Below are 18713 nucleotides of genomic sequence, written 5' to 3'. Positions count from 1 at the left end.
ATGTTAAATAGGTCAGGTTTCATTATTATAATAGTCTTCTATATTCTTACTGATTTTTCTATGTGTAGTCTGTATTTTAAAGACCTCTTCACCCTTGCCCTTTGATTCCTAGTTCTGTCCTCCTACCTTCCCTGCCACCCCTATATCTCCCCTTTTTTCTTTTTGTGTTTCAGTTGGAAAAAGTGCTATACTCTTCTTTGAGTTCAGTGATTCTTTTCTTTGTTATATCCAGTCTGTTGATAATCTCATTGATTGTCATTCCCATTGATTAATATTCTTTTTCTTTGATATTATGTTTTTATTTCTTGGATTTCTATTTGTTCTTTTTTTTTAACTCTTTGCTGAAATTCCAATTTGCTCATTCATGTTTTCCATCTTTTCCTTTAAAATGTGAAGGTTATTTTAAAATCTTTGCTTGATAATTCCAAAATAGGGGCCATCCCTGTGTTTTCTTCTGTTGATTACCTTATCTGTTGGATGTAGGTCATTTTTTCTTCCTTTGTATGTGTTTGTGATAGTTTTTTATTGGATGCTTGGCATTTTTTTTCTATATGAACAATAGATACTGAGGTAAATGTCTTTTGCTTAGTAATGTGCATACCTCTCCTTCTTTAAGTTTAGTAAGCTTCATTTGTGGGAGGTGGGATTAGTGGGTGATTATCTGTTCTGTATCTGAGATCGGTTTGTATTATCAGATGGTAAAGAATCCATCTGCAATGTGGGAGACCTAGGTTCAATCCCTGGGTTGGGAAGGTCCCCTGGAGAAGGCAACAACTACCCACCAGTATTCTTGCCTAGAGAATTCCATGGAAGAAGGAGCCTGGCAGGCTACAGTCCTTGGGGTCGCAAAAAGTTGGACATGACTGAGTGACTTTCACTTTCACTTTGTATTGCTATATAGTTATCTTCAGTGCTCCAAAGACTTCAGGTTCCTTAAACAGATGACTTGTGTTACTTGAAAGGCCTAGGGTATAAGATGGGTTTTCTCCAGTGTTCCGGCTTCACTTGTAGCTTTCAGTGGACTCTGCTTGCCTCTACCATGTAGTGGTCTATTTTTGTGCTCTTGCACTCTCCCTACTATGTAATCTACTGTTTCTTGTCACTCAGTGCCTGACTTGTGGGGACTGTAGTGCTGTAGTGTTTTCTTAACCTCAAGCCTTGGTATTAAGCAGACCCTGGGCACCTGTGTCTTAGGGATGGGTTTCCCATCAGTAGGCTGACATCTTCCTTTTGGCAGCCGTTTTGCTTTGCACAGATGGGATGTTTTGGCAGGAGCAAGTTTTCCTGCTTTTTATCAGTGTAATATTCTTGGACCAAGGCTTTTCTGGACTCTTGTGTAGCTGCAGACTATTTTATCCTCAGATGGCCTTTATTTCATATCAGGTAGGGTCTGGGAAGGATTTTATGTCTGCAACTAAGATGAGGCTTTGTCATCTTTCTTGCCCTGCCCCCAGTCTTTCCTGTGAATCCTAATAGAAACCTGAGGAACAGAGCTAGTGAGTAGGTTTGGATTCCTTGTGTGTTCGGGGCTTTCAGGGATTCTAAACTGTTATACTAACTCACACTTGGTTTTTAAAAATTTATCAGATTTTCAGGTTTTCTTTATACCTGCTTTTATGACTTCCAATTTTTCCTCTTACGCTCTTCCAAAAGTGAAAGATGTATTTCATCTTTCTTTGAAGGGCTTGGAATTCAGTTTACTTGGTTTCCTGAAGACCTCAGTCTGCTAATGGCCTTAACAAAAGCTATGATTTTGTGGATTGTCTGCTTTTTAAAAATTTTTTGTCAGGTAGACAAGTTTTACATTGTAAATAAAAGTGAAACTTTTCCATAAACCAGCTTTTTAAAGATGCTGAACACTTTCAGGAAAATGAATACAGACCTAGGGAATGGTTGCGGAGGGGACTTTTCTGATGTGTTATTCAAGTCAGTACCTGTAGCTTGAGATAACATCTGCAGTGATAGTCTCCTGTGTGAATTGAAGTATGCTATAACTCAGAGACAACAGTGAAAGTAATGGAAATATATTAGTATATTAAGTGACTTAAGTATTGGCTGTAATGATAATGACACTGATGTATAGAAGATGTTCGTAATGAGTTTGGATGAATTTTCTTTCAGAATTTATGACCCCAAAAAGCAATATTTTAAATTTAACATTATTTTACATATCTGATTTCTAATATGAATAATAAATGAATTATATAAATTTGTTATATATATTAATAAAATTTTTATCCCTAAAAAATAATTCCCTCCACCTCAAGAATTTTATCTTCCTTTGTATGTATCTTATTCATGTAGCACGTGCTACATGAATAAGATAAAGAATAAAGTATATATATAAAGTATATATATATAGTTTTTTATATATATATATTTATATATATATAAATAAAGTCTCTAAGTATAAAGTATATCTATAAAGAATAAAGTACACTTAAAGTCTCTAAGTTTTAAATGCTGATTGGAGGATGTATGTGGGAACTTTCACAAGTCTTTAGAGCATTTGTTTTAGAGAGTCAGAGACTTTCTTTGGTTATTTCCTTATTTTTAATTAAAGACTAATTGAAATCTGTTCTGAATGAATTTGTTTTGTTAGCTGTCTGAGTTGAAGCTGCTGCTGCTGTTGTTGCTGTTCAGTTACTAAGTCACATCCGATTCTTTGTGACTCCATGAACTGCAGCACGCCAGACTTGGCTGTCCTTCACTGTCTCCCAGAGTTTGCATCATGACCATTGAGTCAATGATACCATCCAACCATCTCATCCTCTGTGGTCCGCTTCTCCTCTTGCCCTCAGCATCAGGGTCTTTTCTAGTGAGCTGAAGCTAGTCGCTTAATTTCTGATGCCCTCAGTTTCATTTTCTGGTGAAATGAATAATAATATAAAATTAAAATTATACACCTCACAAGGGGTTATGTGTTTTGAATGATATATATATATATTAAGAACCAAGCACAAAAACACTTTATACTATAAAGTGTTTATACTTTATAAAGTGTTTATATAAAGTTTATATACTTTATATAAAGTATAAAGTGTTTATACTTTATAGAATAAAGACCTTTGTATTATAAAGGTCTTTTAATATATAATAAGTGATACTGTAAATTATTAAGAAAGAAATATTGTCTAGCGTAATCAACAGGGAGTAAAATGGGTGAAAACAAGGAGTATTTCTTATTTTGACCTAAGAAGTTTCATAGTCCCTTAAATTCTCTGATTCTTAAAAAGAGTAAAATTAAAAAGGAAGTTACTTCCATTTCTGCAGCAGGTAGCATTATGTTATCTAGAGTCTTGTCAACATATACTTTATACTTTATCTACATGGATAATCCAATATATGGATTGGAGAAATATGCTCTAAGAATGAAAAAGCTATGTTTATGTGCCATAAATGATGTACCTGCAGTAAAAGAACAAATTGCTTAACCTTTAAAAAATACTATTTATAAAGATGATTGTGGCATTTTGTTTTCATTGCTTCATTCCTCAGCAGGATTTGTGCTATGAATTTAATAGGTTACCTTTTCTCACGTGATGAAGTACAAGATGTATCGATATTATCCATCTTTTTCTTATTTGAACCTTTACCCATTAGTTAGTTCATTATAAAAAATCAGTACTTTTAATCCATATTGAATTTTTACTTAGGCAAATTTCCTCCTCACATGGCTAGGTCATTTAAACCGATGAATGAATTAGAGATCAATTTCACATCTGTCCTGAAATTTTTACCTGTTCTGCCAAATTCCAGGTAGTATGGCTCTAAGAGTCCCACTGCAAGCTCCCCACTGTCTTAATGTTATAGTTAGAGGAAAGAACAAAACAGTACAAGAAGGAAAACACCAAGAGCATTACAGTTGAAAAAAACTGTGGTAAAATACACATAGCATAAAATTGACTGTTTAGCCATGTTTAAGCATACATATCCGGAGAAGGCAATGGCACCCCGCTCCAGTACTCTTGCCTGGAAAATCCCATGGACGGAGGAGCCTGGTGGGCTGCAGTCCATGGGGTTGCTAAGAGTCGGACACGACTGAGCGACTTCACTTTCACTTTTCACTTTCATGCATTGGAGAAGGAAATGGCAACCCACTCCAGTGTTCTTGCCTGGAGAATCCCAGGGACGGGGGAGCCTGGTGGGCTGCCATCTATGGGGTCGCACAGAGTCGGACACGACTGAAGCGACTTAGCAGCAGCAAGCATACATGTCAGTAACATTAATTACATTCACATTGTTGTGTAACCATTGTTATCATGTATTTCCAGATCTTTTTCATCTTTCCATACTGAAACTCTGTACCCATCAAACACTAATGCCTCATTTTCCCCTCCCTCTCAGCCTCTCTGATTTCTGCCCCCATGAACTTGACTAAAGAACATTACAGTTTTAAGGAAATGTAAATTATTCAAACTCAAATTGGTCTTAAAGCAGTTAGAAAGTAGGATAGGTCTTACTTTTCTTTGCCGAACTGCTCCCAGTTTAGAGAAATTGCAGATTTCAAGGAATGAAATGGCAGAGAAAATGAAGTCACAGTTTGGGAAGAGAATCACAGATCTTGTGACGTGTGAAATATACTGGAAATCTTGGTTGTCGCTTTTGGAATGCACATCTCCCTTTCAGTGTAGTGGTTTTAAGAGGATGTGTTTGTGATGAAAGATTTTGATTGGATAACACATAGCAGATCCAAAATTTTGGTGGAATATATTTGAATCCTAGAACTCTCCTAAATATTATGTCATTTGGCAAGACTCTGGGTAACAGTGTTATTACCTGGCTCTGTGAAATTATCTTCTGTTCTCTCTCCTAAGATGCAGAAATCAGTGTTTAGGTCCTCCATCAGTGGGGCACATGTTCAGTTTTTCAGAATAATAAAAGTCTGTGGAAGGGAAGCATTTAAAACAATTGTTCAGAAATAATTAGAGAGCATTGGGCCTATAACTCTGCTTTTCAGTAGATATGGCATTGAAAAAACTGTTGTTTGTATTTCATGGTGTGTATTCCTTGCAGTGTAATTTTTTGCTGGAAAAAATACAATAAAGACAAAAAATGAGGCAAAAGTAAGACACAAAGAAAGGTTAAATTTTCTGCTTGAGGTTTTGCGGAAAACACAGATAATGCATTTTGAAGGTGCAATCCCCATATGTGAGCTAACTTGTAGTTACAGATTCTCAGAGAATCTTATTCTTACTCCACCTATCCCCAAGCGGGATTTTCTGCTCTCTTCCTTTGTGGATGCATTTATTTTTATTCCCTATATTTATTACTTCCCAGAGTTTCTACAGTCTTTTTTGTTTTGGCCTCTCTGTCTTGGTACATTTATGCTGGCTCAGCATGGTGAGTTTAAAAATATGCTTTATAACTGGAAGTTGGTGCTTTTTGACCACCTTTGTAAGATAAATTAGAGCTAGGGATGTAATGTACAACACAGTTAAGATAATTAATATTACTGTATGTTATATATGAAAGTTGTTAAGAATAAATCCTGAATTCTCATCACAAGGAAAAAATACATTTTTATTTTGTATCTACATGAGATGATAGATGTTCACTAAGCTTATTGTGGTAATCATTTCATGATATATGTAAGTCACATCATTATGCTGTACACTTACAGTTATACAGTGCTGTATGTCAATTATATCTTAATAAAACTAGAAGAAGGAAAAATATGTTTTGAATATTTTACCATCATTTTGGTTGTTGCAGCTAGGACTATTGTTTGAGATATCTAGCCTGCCATGGAATGGAAATCTTCATATATTAAAAAAAGAATCTTACAGTATATTAGCCTCAGTTCAGTTCAGTTCAGTCGCTCAGTTGTGTCCGACTCTTTGCGACCCCATGAATTGCAGCACGCCAGGCCTCCCTGTCCATCACCAACTCCCAGAGTTCACTCAAACTCACGTCCATCGAATTGGTGATGCCATCCAGCCATCTCATCCTCTGTCGTCCCCTTTTCCTCCTGCCCCCAATCCCTCTCAGCATCAGAGTCTTTTCCAGTCAGTCAACTCTTTGCATGAGGTGGCCAAAGTACTGGAGTTTCAGCTTTATCATCATTCCTTCCAAAGAATATCCAGGACTGATCATCTTTAGAATGGTCTGGTTGGATCTCCTTGCAGTCCAAGGGACTCTCAAGAGTCTTCTCCAACACCACAGTTCAAAAGCATCAATTCTTCCACGCTCAGTTTTCTTCACAGTCCAACTCTCACATCCATACATGACCACTGGAAAAACCATAGCCTTGACTAGATGGACCTTTGTTGTCAGAGTAATGTCTCTGCTTTTCAATATGCTATCTAGGTTGGTCATAACTTTTCTTTCAAGGAGTAAGCGTCTTTTAATTTCATGGCTGCAGTCACCATCTGCAGTGATTTTGGAGCCCCCCAAAATAAAGTCTGACGCTGTTTCCAGTGTTTCCCCATCTATTTCCCATGAAGTGATGGGACCAGATGCCATGATCTTCATTTTCTGAATGTTGATCTTTAAGCCTAGATCATCCTTCTCCCCCATTTTGTATTTCAGTTTTTAAAGCTTATGTATTAAGTTTATTATAAAACTTAGAAAAAGTTTAAAAACTTTAAAAGTGATTTTTGTGTTGATTTATAGTTCTAAAAATATATATGTTTATTTTATAGCTACTTGAAGGAAATTTTGCCAAAGAAGTCAGCCATGAAATGGATGGACTTATTTTCCAGCCCACTGGAGTAAGTATATTTGTCTCTGTGTATGTGTGTATATACATGTACATGTATATATGTATATCCATGCACACACATGCATGTATATATAAAGTACAGTTTTCTTAGATACGTTTACTTAAGATTGATTAGTGGTATAATTAGCTTTTCCTTAAAACAAATGGTTCATTATAAAATAAAGTATTTCCTTTATATTAAATATTTATTATAGCAAAATTAATAGTTGTTCGCGTTTGACTTATCTTAGGAAATAAATACAGCTGATCATTTTATTTTTCAAGATTAGTCTTTTATTATAATTAGTTTTCTTACTATTCTTGCAAGATAAACATTAACTTACGTTTCTTTACAAGAAATCTACCAATAACCTTATGTAAATAAATGCTTATTTCTTTCTGTAGCCCAATATATCTTGTAAGTATTAATTATTTTTAAAACTTCATTTTGTCACGGATGAGTAAAATTCAGAGTTATCAGTATTTGAAGAAAAACAGTTCTTTGCTATTCCATGTCAAATTTCTGAAACTTGCTGAAAACCTTTCACCAGTGCAATGGTCAAATCATATATTTGGAGTAAATTCTGTTTTACTGTATGGTAGGATTTTTCACCCTCTGCACTACTGACATTTTTGGCCCCATTCGCACAGAGTCGGACACGACTGAAGTGACTTAGCAGCAGCATAGTCCTTTGCTGTGTGGAGCTGTCTTGTGTATGGTAGGATGTTTTGTAGCATCTTTGGTCTGTACATATCAGACAGATGTCAGTGTTACCTCTCCCTCTCACCCCTCTAGGTTGTGACAACCAAAAATGCATACATTCACTGCCTCCTTTCCCCTGAAAGGCAAGTTTGCCTTCACTTGAGAACCTGTGCTCTGTGGGGCAGTGCTTCTCAAAACTGTGACCTGTTGACAAGGTGGCATTAACACACCCAGGAAGCTGTTATAAATGTCGCTTACCCAGACCTACTGATGAGAGACACAGGGAAATGGGCGTCCAGCAGTTGGTGCTTTAGCAAGCTCTCCAAGTGACTAGGATGTGTGTTCAAGTATGAGAACCACTGATCTTCTAGGAAAGAGTTGCATTTTATGTGCTCCACCTTGTCATAAGCTGCATTTTGCCTTCGCTCTCTCCTTAGAAATAAGGGTGTGAACTAATTGTGAAGTTACGTAGAGAGACATCAAACTAGGTATCTGGGGTAAAGGGAAGGGGACTAATATTTTCAAACATTATGTAATAAGTACTATAGTATATATGCTTTACTATTTAGTAAAACTGCAAATTTGGTGGTATGTGATTGGCTTCTGTCTTCATCCCGCTTGTCAAACAGGTGGAGGGAACAATCTTATGATGTTGAAGGAGGAGGAGATGGAGGAGAGTTAGAGGCTGGGGACAGAACTAGTAGAAAGTTTTAGGAAGATAGAGTTTAGATCTTTGAGTTCCAGTATTTTCCAAGCCTAATCTCCTTGGACGGAAAGAAGTAAAATCTAACTATAACAGGAATTAGGATGTTTCATACTGTTAATAAACTCATGGTTCAGACCTGTTCATGATTTTTACCCAGTCTGTTGTCAGTACCAGATCTCCCTTTTCACCCTCTCACAGCCTTCTCAGTACATATCTATTCCATATGTTAAGTATCCCATTCTGGGGAACCCGACAGGAATTCCTCTGCCTTCCTATCTTTCCCCACAGGCACTTCACATTCAGTCTTTGTTAATTTCACCTACTTTCTAGTTTTCAAAAGGTTGTTTTCTGCTGCTGTCTGCTGTCCTGTTTTTCCTTTTCTACTGATATCTCTTTCCTGTAACTCCCATTCTAGCGAAGTTCAAATCAAATTGGATATAAATGCACATGTTTAACCCACCACATTTATCAGAAAGTCCACCAAGCTTCTCACAATGTGGTATTGCATCTATTGGGTTCCTTGAGCCAACAATTCAAGTAAATGAAGAAAGGGAGTATTTTGAATGACCAGCTTAGCAATTTGAGGGAGGCTACATAGAGCAGAGAGAAGGTGCTGGTCAGGGATGGATAAAACTTGACTTTTATTAATAATCTTCAGTCTGTTCTCTAATGCTACAGAAATATTTCAGAGGCAAATGAAGGGCGAAAAATGAAGAGGATTCTTAGTGCTTCTACTTGTGTAAAAACTCCTGGGCTTCATTTGTTTGGTGCTAGTTTACTTGAAACTGGGGCCTCCCTGGTGGCTCAGATGGTAAAGAATTTGCCTGTAGTGCGGGAGAACTGGGTTTGCTCCCTCAGTTGGGAAGATCCCCTGGAGGAGGGCATGACAACCCACTCTAGTATTCTTGCCTGGAGAATCCTCATGGACAGAGGAGCCTGGCGGACTACAGTCCATGGAGTCATAAAGAGTTGGACACAACTGAGCGACTAAGCACACGCGCACACTTACAACTTAGCAAGGAGTTACTTCTGCTTCCTTACAGTAATTATAGTGAGGGAACTGAAGTCAAATAAAAGATAGAAGATATTACTAGTGCAAAAAAAATCCTGGCAAAATATTGAAGAAGAGTGACAAGGTACTATATTAAAGTGATGATTCTATTGAGGGTGAAACCCCAAGCACCAACTTAGAAGAAAGTTCATTCACGTTTTGATTTAATGTTCTGTTTTTCAGAGACATAACCTTCTAACACATCCAGTATCATACTTAGTTTATAACTTTTATTAGAAAGAGGACAAGTAAAGCTAATTGATGGTATATTGAGGAAAATAAAGCTTAGGATATTTCTTCTTTTTTTTAATTTATTTTTTTAGTGAGGGATAATTGCTTTACAGAATTTTATTGTTTTCTGTCAAACCTCAACATGAATCAGCCATAGTTATACATATATCCCCTCCCTTTTGAACCTCTCTCCCATCTCCCTCCCCTTCCCACCCCTCTAGGTTGATACAGAGGCCCTATTTGAGTTTCCTGAGCCATACAGCAAATTCCCATTGGCTATCTGTATTACATATGATAATGTAAGTTTCCATGTTACTCTTTCCATTACATCTCACCCTCTCCTCCCCTCTACCCATGTCTATAAGTCCTTTCTCTATGTCTGTTTCTCCATTGTTACCCTGTAAATAAATTCTTCAGTACCGTTTTTCTAGTTTTATAGTACCGTTTTCTATACTTATCTTTCACTTTCTGACTCACGTCACTCTGTATAATAGGTGCTAGGTTCATCCACCTCATCAGAACTGACTCAAATGCGTTCCTTTTTATGGCTGAATATTATTCCATTGTGTATATGCACCACAAATTATTTATCCATTTATCTGTCGATGGACATCTACATTGCTTCCATGTTCTAGCTATTGTAAATAGTGGCTTCAGATTATATTACAAAGCTACAGTCATCAAGACAGTGTGATATTGGCATAAAAACAGAAATATAGACCAAAGGAACAAGATAGAGAGCCCAGAAATAAACCCATGTACCTATGGGTACCTTATTTTTGACAAAGGAGGCAAGAATATACAGTGGGGCAAAGACAGCCTCTTCAATAAATGGTGCTAGGAAAACTGGATAGCTCCGTGTAAAAGAATGAAATTAGAGCACTTTCTAACCCCATACACAAAGGTAAACTCAAAATGGATTAAAGACCTAAATGTAAGACCAGAAACCATAAAACTCTCAGAGGAAAACATAGGCAGAACACTCCATGACATAAATCAAAGCAAGATCCTCTATGACCCACCTCCTAGAGTAATGGAAATAAAAACAAAAGTAAACAAATGGGACCTGATTAAGCTTAAAAGCTTTTGCACAGTAAAGGAAACTATAAGCAAGGTGAAAAGACAGCCCTCAGAATGGGAGAAAGTAATAGCAAATGAAATAACTGACAAAGGATTAATTTCCAGAATATTCAAGCAGCTCATACAACTCAATACTCAGATATTTCTTTGTGTTTATAAAGAAGTATATCGGTATGTGGTATTCACTAAAACACAGAAGTCATTATTTATCAGGAAGGCCTCAATTTTTTTAAAAAGTAGGTTAAATTGTATTTATAGAATTATAGAAAATCAAAGATGAAAAGGTACTTCTAAGATTATCACTTCTAAGCCCACTTCTAAGCCCACTGGTTTCAAAACATGGAGTTCTAAATTTCTGGGTTTCTGTGAACTGCCTCGGGACCATGTACAGGTATAGGTTACTACGTAAGCATTCTGTTTACAATTTTTGTTTATATGCATTCTGTTTTTATCGTGACAGCCCTGATTTATTTCTTTTATATATTGTACTTCTGGATGATTGTGTTTTAGAAAGGGCTTCATCTATATAAGTACCATTTGAATCAGCTACTTTTTTGAAAGGTCACCAGTGATCTTTCTTCCTTACAAAATCAAGTTCATTTTCAGCCTTTTTCTTGCTGGATTATCTAGTAGTAGTCTGTACCACTGTCCACACTTCCTTACAATACTCTCTGACATGGCTTCTGAGGCATCACACACTCCTGATTCCTTTCAGTCTCATGCCATTTCTTCTCCGTCTCACTCAAGGTCTCCGTCTTCTACTAGTTATCAAAGTTTGGAGTTTCTAAAGGCTCTGTATGCCGGACCTTCATTTTTTCTCAAGCTCCACTCTCTCCCTGGAAGTCTCATTTGCACCCGTGGCTCGATTATCTCTCGTAAGCCTGTGACTCAGTTTTGATTTCTGTTTAAGCTCCAGATTTGTTTATCTAATTGCCTACCCTGATATCACCTTTTCAGTTTTTCAAAAACACCAGAAATCACCGTACAGCTGAACTCCATCTCTATTCCTCAAACAACAAACCAACATAGAGACTACACAATGATCTTTTCCTGACATTTCCTCTCTCAGTTGCTTAAATGCGTTACTTGAGTGAGAAATCTAGATGTCATCTTGACACCTTCCCTTCTTTTATCCATCTGATCCATGTCCAAGTCTTGCTTTAACTCCTAAATCTCTCTTAAATTATTCCCTTTTCTCTTCATTACCACTGCCACGCTCCAGTCTCAGTTGTCATTCGTTGCCTCTTGCCTGGACCACTGCAGCAGCATCCTGACTGGTCCTGCAGCCTCCACTTTGTCATCCTCCTGTCTTTATCATAGTGCATTCACAGTGATCTTCTTCCTTTCTCTGTAGTGATTTTCCCCCTGCTTTCATGTTAAAGACCACACCTAGATTTGAAGCCAGCTTACTCTCTTATCACATGCTGCCTTTTTGTTTCCCTCTGTGTTTTGCTGATGTGAAAATAACTGATATTTTTATTTAAAGGTGACAATTATATTACTTTATTCATCAACAGTGTTTTAAATAAATTGAAGTATATTTGCTAAAATATTTAAATATTTTGAGAAAAATGGGTATTTTCTCCAAAGAAAAAATTAACTGTTTATTTTAATATAAACCTCTATTCTTTCTAAGTGTTAAGGCTCAAACTTTGATCATGCTGAGGTGATGATTTTTAAAAAGAAGTATCTTCAAATTGAATTTTCCATCTGGTTATAGTCTACATCATAACCAAATAGGTTCTATTAGACTCTTAACATATAAGGTTTTCAGTTTTATGATTTCACTGACATTTTGAATTGCTAATCTTTTGCGGTTTGTCACCTAAAAATAAATATTTTAAGGTGGCCATTTGGCATTTTAATATGCTATAGGTAGTAGATCTTTTACTTGACAGATATTAGATCTTTCAAGTTAATTTACAAAGTTGATAATCCTTATTTGTTTAAAGCTTTTGCAAGATAGTTTTAATAATTTATGTAGCATAGTAAATTTTTATTTGTAGTAGTAACTGATTAATTTATAACCATTTAAAAATTGTGTTTGATTTTACTTTTATCATCTGGAGACACGTTTCTAGATAAGAATTTTTGTGCCATTAATAATCCCTCACTATGAAATAAAAACAGGATTATATGCAATGAATTGCAAAATAGACATGCTAGTAAAAACTTAAAATCTTTTCTTTGATTATAAAAGACTTTTTCTCCTTTTACTGCCAGCTATATTGTGATTAGTAAAACATATAATTGTTTCAATGTTGAATCTAGAGTATTTGTTCTAAGCAGTAGTGATAGAATTGTTTGTTTTTTGTGTTTTCATCACTATCTTGATTTTATGTGTGGTGGGTCAGCTTGATTTTATGTTTCTCACATTAATCAGTTTGCATGTAAATTGAGTCAGCTTTGATTTTAATATTGCTTTCTTATGAAATATTAATGTTTTTATTAAATCTTTACTACTGCCAGGTATATTGAATGTTATGGATAGATTATAAGATGAAAATTGGAATTAGTTTAATGTCTTGTCTTGAAGTACATGACGAATTAGAGTGGTTTTCCTCTGTAGCAGAGATGATGTTACCATGGTGAGAGCTTCTGTTGCCATGACATTTGCTTGCATATTTTGATAGGTCTTCAATTGAAGAAGGGCTCTGTTTCCTGGCAGACTGGAAAAGTGTCATTCTAGCCTTTCCCCCAATATATTATTGTTTATTGAAAAATATATAATTTCCAAAGAATGTAATAGTGAACTGCCAAGGAAGAAAATGCACCTTGGTATTTTTTTTTTTCTTTTTCAACTTTTGGAACACAGCAAAATATTCTTAGCTTGCCTTTTGTTTAAGGAGGAAAAAAAGAGAAGAATATTATTGTTCTAGCTTTCTTAATAAATAAAACATTTGCTTTTCCATCGAATTTTGTTGACAAAATAAACAGCTAAAGGTGAATAATTTGTAATCAGCCTCTGCTAGATATAGATATGCAATGTTACTGTACAACAAAAAAACACTGCTAATGATGATATATTGGTAGCAGAGAAAAGGAGAAGCAAACGTAAATAAGGACTTCACAAAAATGAATCAGTGAATTCCAAGAGGGTAACTATATAAAGTGCAAAATCAATTTTCATATAAATGATACATATTAAACACAATGAATTAGGGATAGTTCCTTTTTAAAAATAATTTGTTTAATTTTGAAATAGTAATGGTAGATATTTTTAAAATTATGTTTTACAGTGATATATTTTTAATTTTAATGAGATAATACACTTGAACATGCAGTAAGAAAAATATGGAGAAGAAAGTCTCCTTCTCACTCTCCTCCCCTCCCTCAGTTATCTTCTGTTGTATTTTATCTTTACATAGTTTTTTTTTATGTATTTATAAGTAAATATAAATTTGTTAATACATTTTTATTCCCACTCCACTTTTCAAGGAAGGTAGCACATTATTTTGCACTTTGCTTTTCAGAATTTGTCCAGCCATATATTTTAATGTATATTTTGTCAGTGATCTAATTTGAGCATCTTGGGATGTATTGGAATCAGCAGAAGGATAGGACTTGTTACTGACACCCCCATCCCATATGCTTATGGCAGTTCAGACTTTTAGGAGGAAATACTTAAAAACATAACATTTTGTCGATTTAGAATAAATTTTCCTTTCATCGTCGAAGTTCATTGAGAACTTCAGTGGGGCTTTTTGCTAGTAAACTGGTTCGTTTTATAAAAGTGCAAATTGAAGTATACTATAATGAGTACATCTTTACACCAGCTGATTCTTCTGCAACAAACTGTTTTCTTCCTTTCTGTATTACTCCCATTCAGCCTTTGAATATCAAATTAGGTGTGGCTTCCTTGGGGAAGCCTGGCTGACTCGGTGAGTGTGTCTCTCCCCTGTGTTCTTAAAGTGCTCTTCCTCGTAGCAGTACTAGGAGCAGAGATAATTGTTTTAATGATATGCAGCACAAATTAGCAAAAAAGAAGGGTAACGTACTGGATATATAAAGTGACTAGGCTGCAGATATCACTCGTATCTAGAGTTTGATTCCCTATCAGTAGATGACTTTTATTCGGATTTGTGTCCACCAGAGAAGAGAAGAAACACTTCTCCTCTTCCTGCAAGAATCTGCTGACTTACTGGATGGCAGTAGTCTTGGTTATTAAGGGCAGAATTAATCCTGAGAAATTTTTGTAATATATTGGCTCTTGTGTTTAGTCAATTAGGTGACTACTGTATTGCTGAGTAAGAAGTAATAAAAATGGATAAAGGCAGGGTTTCTGCCCTCAAAGGGCTTACCCTGTATGAAGAAACTTGGCCCTGCAGCAAGGTGAGAAACGTGCAGACTGATGGAGTGGCACAGGCACTTCGGTGGGTCCAGGGAGTAGGGGCAAGGTGCACTGGGAGATGGGGCCTGTGCTACAGATGGGACGGGGCTCTTGGTTCACCAGTGCCTGAGTGGGAGAGATGAGGTAAGTGCTTTAGATGCTGAAGTTTACTTTGTTGTCTGAGCTCCCTCTTCCCACTAGCCAGGGCATTGCCAGTTGTTTGTCCCTCCTACTCACCACTCCACACAAAAAGAGGCCAAAAGTAATTAGAAAACAACTGACTTAAAATTGGTTCCTTTTGAAACAGTTTTATATCATGAGACCTTCCAACTCAATCTTCCATTATTTGCTTTTAGACAGATTTTATATATATAATTTTTTTAAAAAAAATAATGGAAAGATTTCTGTGATTTGGGCATTTTTTTGACAAGCTGGACTATTCTGGGATCAGTTTCCTTATCTGTAAAACAAAAGGAGTTTGCTGCATGAATATTAAAAAAACAAGAAGCAAGAAGAAATTAGACTTGTGAATCAGATAGTAAAATTAGTAATATGAATGTATTTTGAGTAATTTTTCCACCCTGAATAATCCAAGACACTGCATGAATTCTCTAATATTAAATTTCACCCTCAAATCACAACTTCACTTTCCATAAGGTAGAAGACTTTTATAAGTAAATGAGAAATGTCAACAAGCTTTTGAAAATGCAGTTCTCTTCTCCCCTTGCTTCTTTCTATGTTAGCTCTCCCTTTGGTCTCTACCAACTTTGTGACTTTTTATAAATGAAATGCCAAGTGGTTGTCTTGAGTTATATTTTTTTAGGTGATGGACTCTTCCCTCTACATCAATAAGAACAGCATAGAATACCAAGATAATTTAGTCTCAGAAAACTTAAGCAAACTTCCCCTCAAGTCAGGTATATTTGTGGTCTCATTGCCTAGAACTTCCTTGTAACCTTATTATTCTTCAAAATTCAGTTCATGTACTTTTCTTATTCAAGAAAACTTCCTTTACCCCTGCCCCCTGATTTTGGTGTTTCTCTGTTGTTCTTCCTCAGCAGCTTTGTTTATGTTCACTTGAGCACCTCTTTAATGCTTTTGGAGTTTATATTAAAAGCCTCACTGTGGTTGAACTCAGTTCCTTGAGAGAATTTGTATCTTTCCCATATAGTGAGGCACTGGGCACATAGTAGGTAGTGTTAAGGATTTTTCCTCCATACAGGGTATTTATGTGTCTTATTTTGCAAATTAGGTATTTGTTATTTGCATCTCAATGAAACTTGGGCAAAGGATATAACCATTGCTAAATCTAGAATTGTTTTACTTTTCTGTCCAGTAGAATTACCAAAGAGGATTTTTTTCTGCTTCCTTTAAAACTAAGTACTAGAACAACAACAGAAATAAAACTAATATGTGGCAACATCAGGGCTCTTTCTTAGCTTCAGTGTAGGGCCTGGAATATGTGTTATGATAAAGAAACTGCTCACATTTAAAGAGTGGAATGAGTAGCATGGACTGCAAAGTATTTAAGGTTATCTTTGGTCTACATATGCTGTCTTTAGGCAAGCAAAATGCTATTATTACATTTTTCTAAGTGAGATAGATGAAGCCCAGACTTTGAATTTACTTAAAATTATGAAGTTAGTAGAGGTAAAGAAGCACCAGATATCTTTTCCTCAGTGTTGTTATTACTGCTGGCTTCCTTTAGATCAGAGTTTCTCAACTTTGGTACAGTTGACATTTTGGGTTGGGTAATTCTTTGTTGTGGGCAGCTAGCTGCCTTGTGCATTGTAGGGTGTTTAGAAACATCCCTGGCCTCTGACCACTAGATGGCAGTAGCTCACCCTTTCCTCCCCAGTGTGACAACCAAACATGTAGGCATTGCCAGACATCCTCTGGGGGGTAAAACCTCTACTTGAGAACCACTGCTTTATACAGCAGATATATCACTTATGTCTCCATTTTGTTTTCCTCTCTATTTTAGTTTTAGAGGATTTCTTTGGCACATGGCCATCCTCTACCTCTAAGCCAAGTTCTGCTCTCATTTGGTAAACACTTTGCTAAACATCTTAACTTGTTTGCCTGACATTTGCTTTCATTACTTTTTTTTTTAAAGATAATAGTGGACATCTTGGGTAATATTGATAATTGCTTTCAGATATAATTTAATTTTTTATTTGACAGTTCACCTGGTAAAATCAGATTTGTTTCTATAGAACTAAGTATTATGTGTATCAGTTTCAGGTTTGATGCATGAGACAGGGTGCTTAGGGCTGGTGCACTGGGATGACCCTGAGGGATGGGATGGGGAAGGAGGTTGGGGGGGCGGTTTCAGGATGGGGAACACATGTACACCCATGGCTGATTCATGTCAATGTATGGCAAAAACCACTACAATATTGTAATTAGCCTCCAATTAAACATTTTTAAAAAAATGAAAATAAATATACCTTTGAAAATTATTTTAATTTAGATGCATGCTGGTGAATTTAGTGAAATTAAAATGCATTATGCCCTAATTACACATGGTAAAATGTGACTTGGAAGAGTGTTTCTGTACCCTTGTTTATATTCAGCAAGATTCTGTATTTCAAGTTTGATAACTCACAAATATTTATTTTTAAAAGTCTTAAATCCCTGTATTATATAATATCTTTACCCTTTTTATTTTGAGGAACTTGAAAGAAGGATATTTTAATAGTTATTGATATACATAATCTTTTATGAATAGTGATTTGTCATTTCATAATCTAAAATATTCTGTTTAAACATAAATTTAAATATGTGCTTGTGCTAAGGTGCTTCAGTCATGTCTGACTCTTTGTGACCCCATGGATTATAGCCCACCCAGGCTCCTCTGTCCATGGAATTTTCCAGGCAAGAAGATGAGTGGGTAGCCATTCCCTTCTCCAGGGTTTCTTCCCAACCTAGGGATCAAACCTGGGTCTCCTGCATTGCAAGCAGATACTTTACTGTCTGAGCTATCAGGGAAACCCACATTTAAATATACTTGAGACTAATGTTCTAAAATAAGTTTAAAATTTTTTCACATTTTTTTAATTTATCAAGTATTTATTGAGCATTTTACTAATTGTTTTGCAGGCATATGATTAGACATGATTTTACTGAAGTAGAATTTATATTCTAATAGAAATTTAAATACATTTCACTCATGGAAATTGTTTTGCTTTTGCATTTATTTTCAATAATTGAGAACTGCAATGTTTTAAATATATAGTTTTCTAAAAATTTTTATCAGGCATTTCATTAACTTTCATAAAACTGCTTTGAAATTCTCAGTCATGTCAAATCCAGTATTTCAGATTAACATAAATGGTTTGGTATAGAGTCAGATGAGGAATGGCTAACGTTTCTGAATTATTGCTTTGTAAAAATGGAAGGGCTAGTATATCTATTCTCCACTGGATGGTTTCCAGAGAGAAAAATGTAAAGGATCCTTAGTATCTATTTTACAATTAGCGTTATGTTAAAATTATTTTTAGAATTAGTTATTAGATACCTATTATAAAATATTTTGGGATTTTCCAGGTGGCACTAATGGTAAAGAATCTGCCTGCCAGTGCAGGAGACATAATAGACACAGGTTTGATTCCTGGGTCGGGAAGATCTCCTGGAGAAGGGCGTGGCAACCCACTCCAGTATTCTTGCCTGGAGAATCCCATGGACAGAGGAGCCTGGCGGGCTACAGTCCATAGGGTTGCAAAGAGTTGGACACGACTGAAGTGACTTAGCAAGCAAGAAGTATTTTAAAGCTGTATAATCTTAGCTTTAACATTCCCTAGATTTGAGAACTTAGATTGGTATTGGTTTCTAAGTGTTCTCATATTAGTCATATGAATAAATAAGGAACAGAACTAAATGATGGTTGGTTTGTAAATATGACATTCC

The 18713-nt window shown here is 35.8% G+C and overlaps 1 protein-coding gene across 3 annotated transcripts in view; it reads left to right on the top strand.

Annotated features, from left to right (window-relative positions):
* Positions 1–18713, top strand: part of RNGTT (RNA guanylyltransferase and 5'-phosphatase) — a 245163-nt gene that overhangs the window by 118133 nt on the left and 108317 nt on the right. For 2 of the 3 annotated variants that reach the window (XM_025294588.3, XM_006055334.4), the window contains one exon: positions 6645–6713. In XM_025294588.3, coding sequence (XP_025150373.1) covers positions 6645–6713 — 69 coding nt within the window. Of the gene's footprint in view, positions 1–6644; positions 6714–14694; positions 14807–18713 lie in introns of all 3 variants that reach the window. The other variant, XR_006542359.1, reaches the window with a different exon arrangement.

This window comes from Bubalus bubalis, chromosome 10 (assembly GCF_019923935.1).
Source record: "Bubalus bubalis isolate 160015118507 breed Murrah chromosome 10, NDDB_SH_1, whole genome shotgun sequence".
Classification (NCBI taxonomy): Eukaryota; Metazoa; Chordata; class Mammalia; order Artiodactyla; family Bovidae; genus Bubalus; species Bubalus bubalis.
This window is presented reverse-complemented; position numbering and strand designations above follow the sequence as displayed.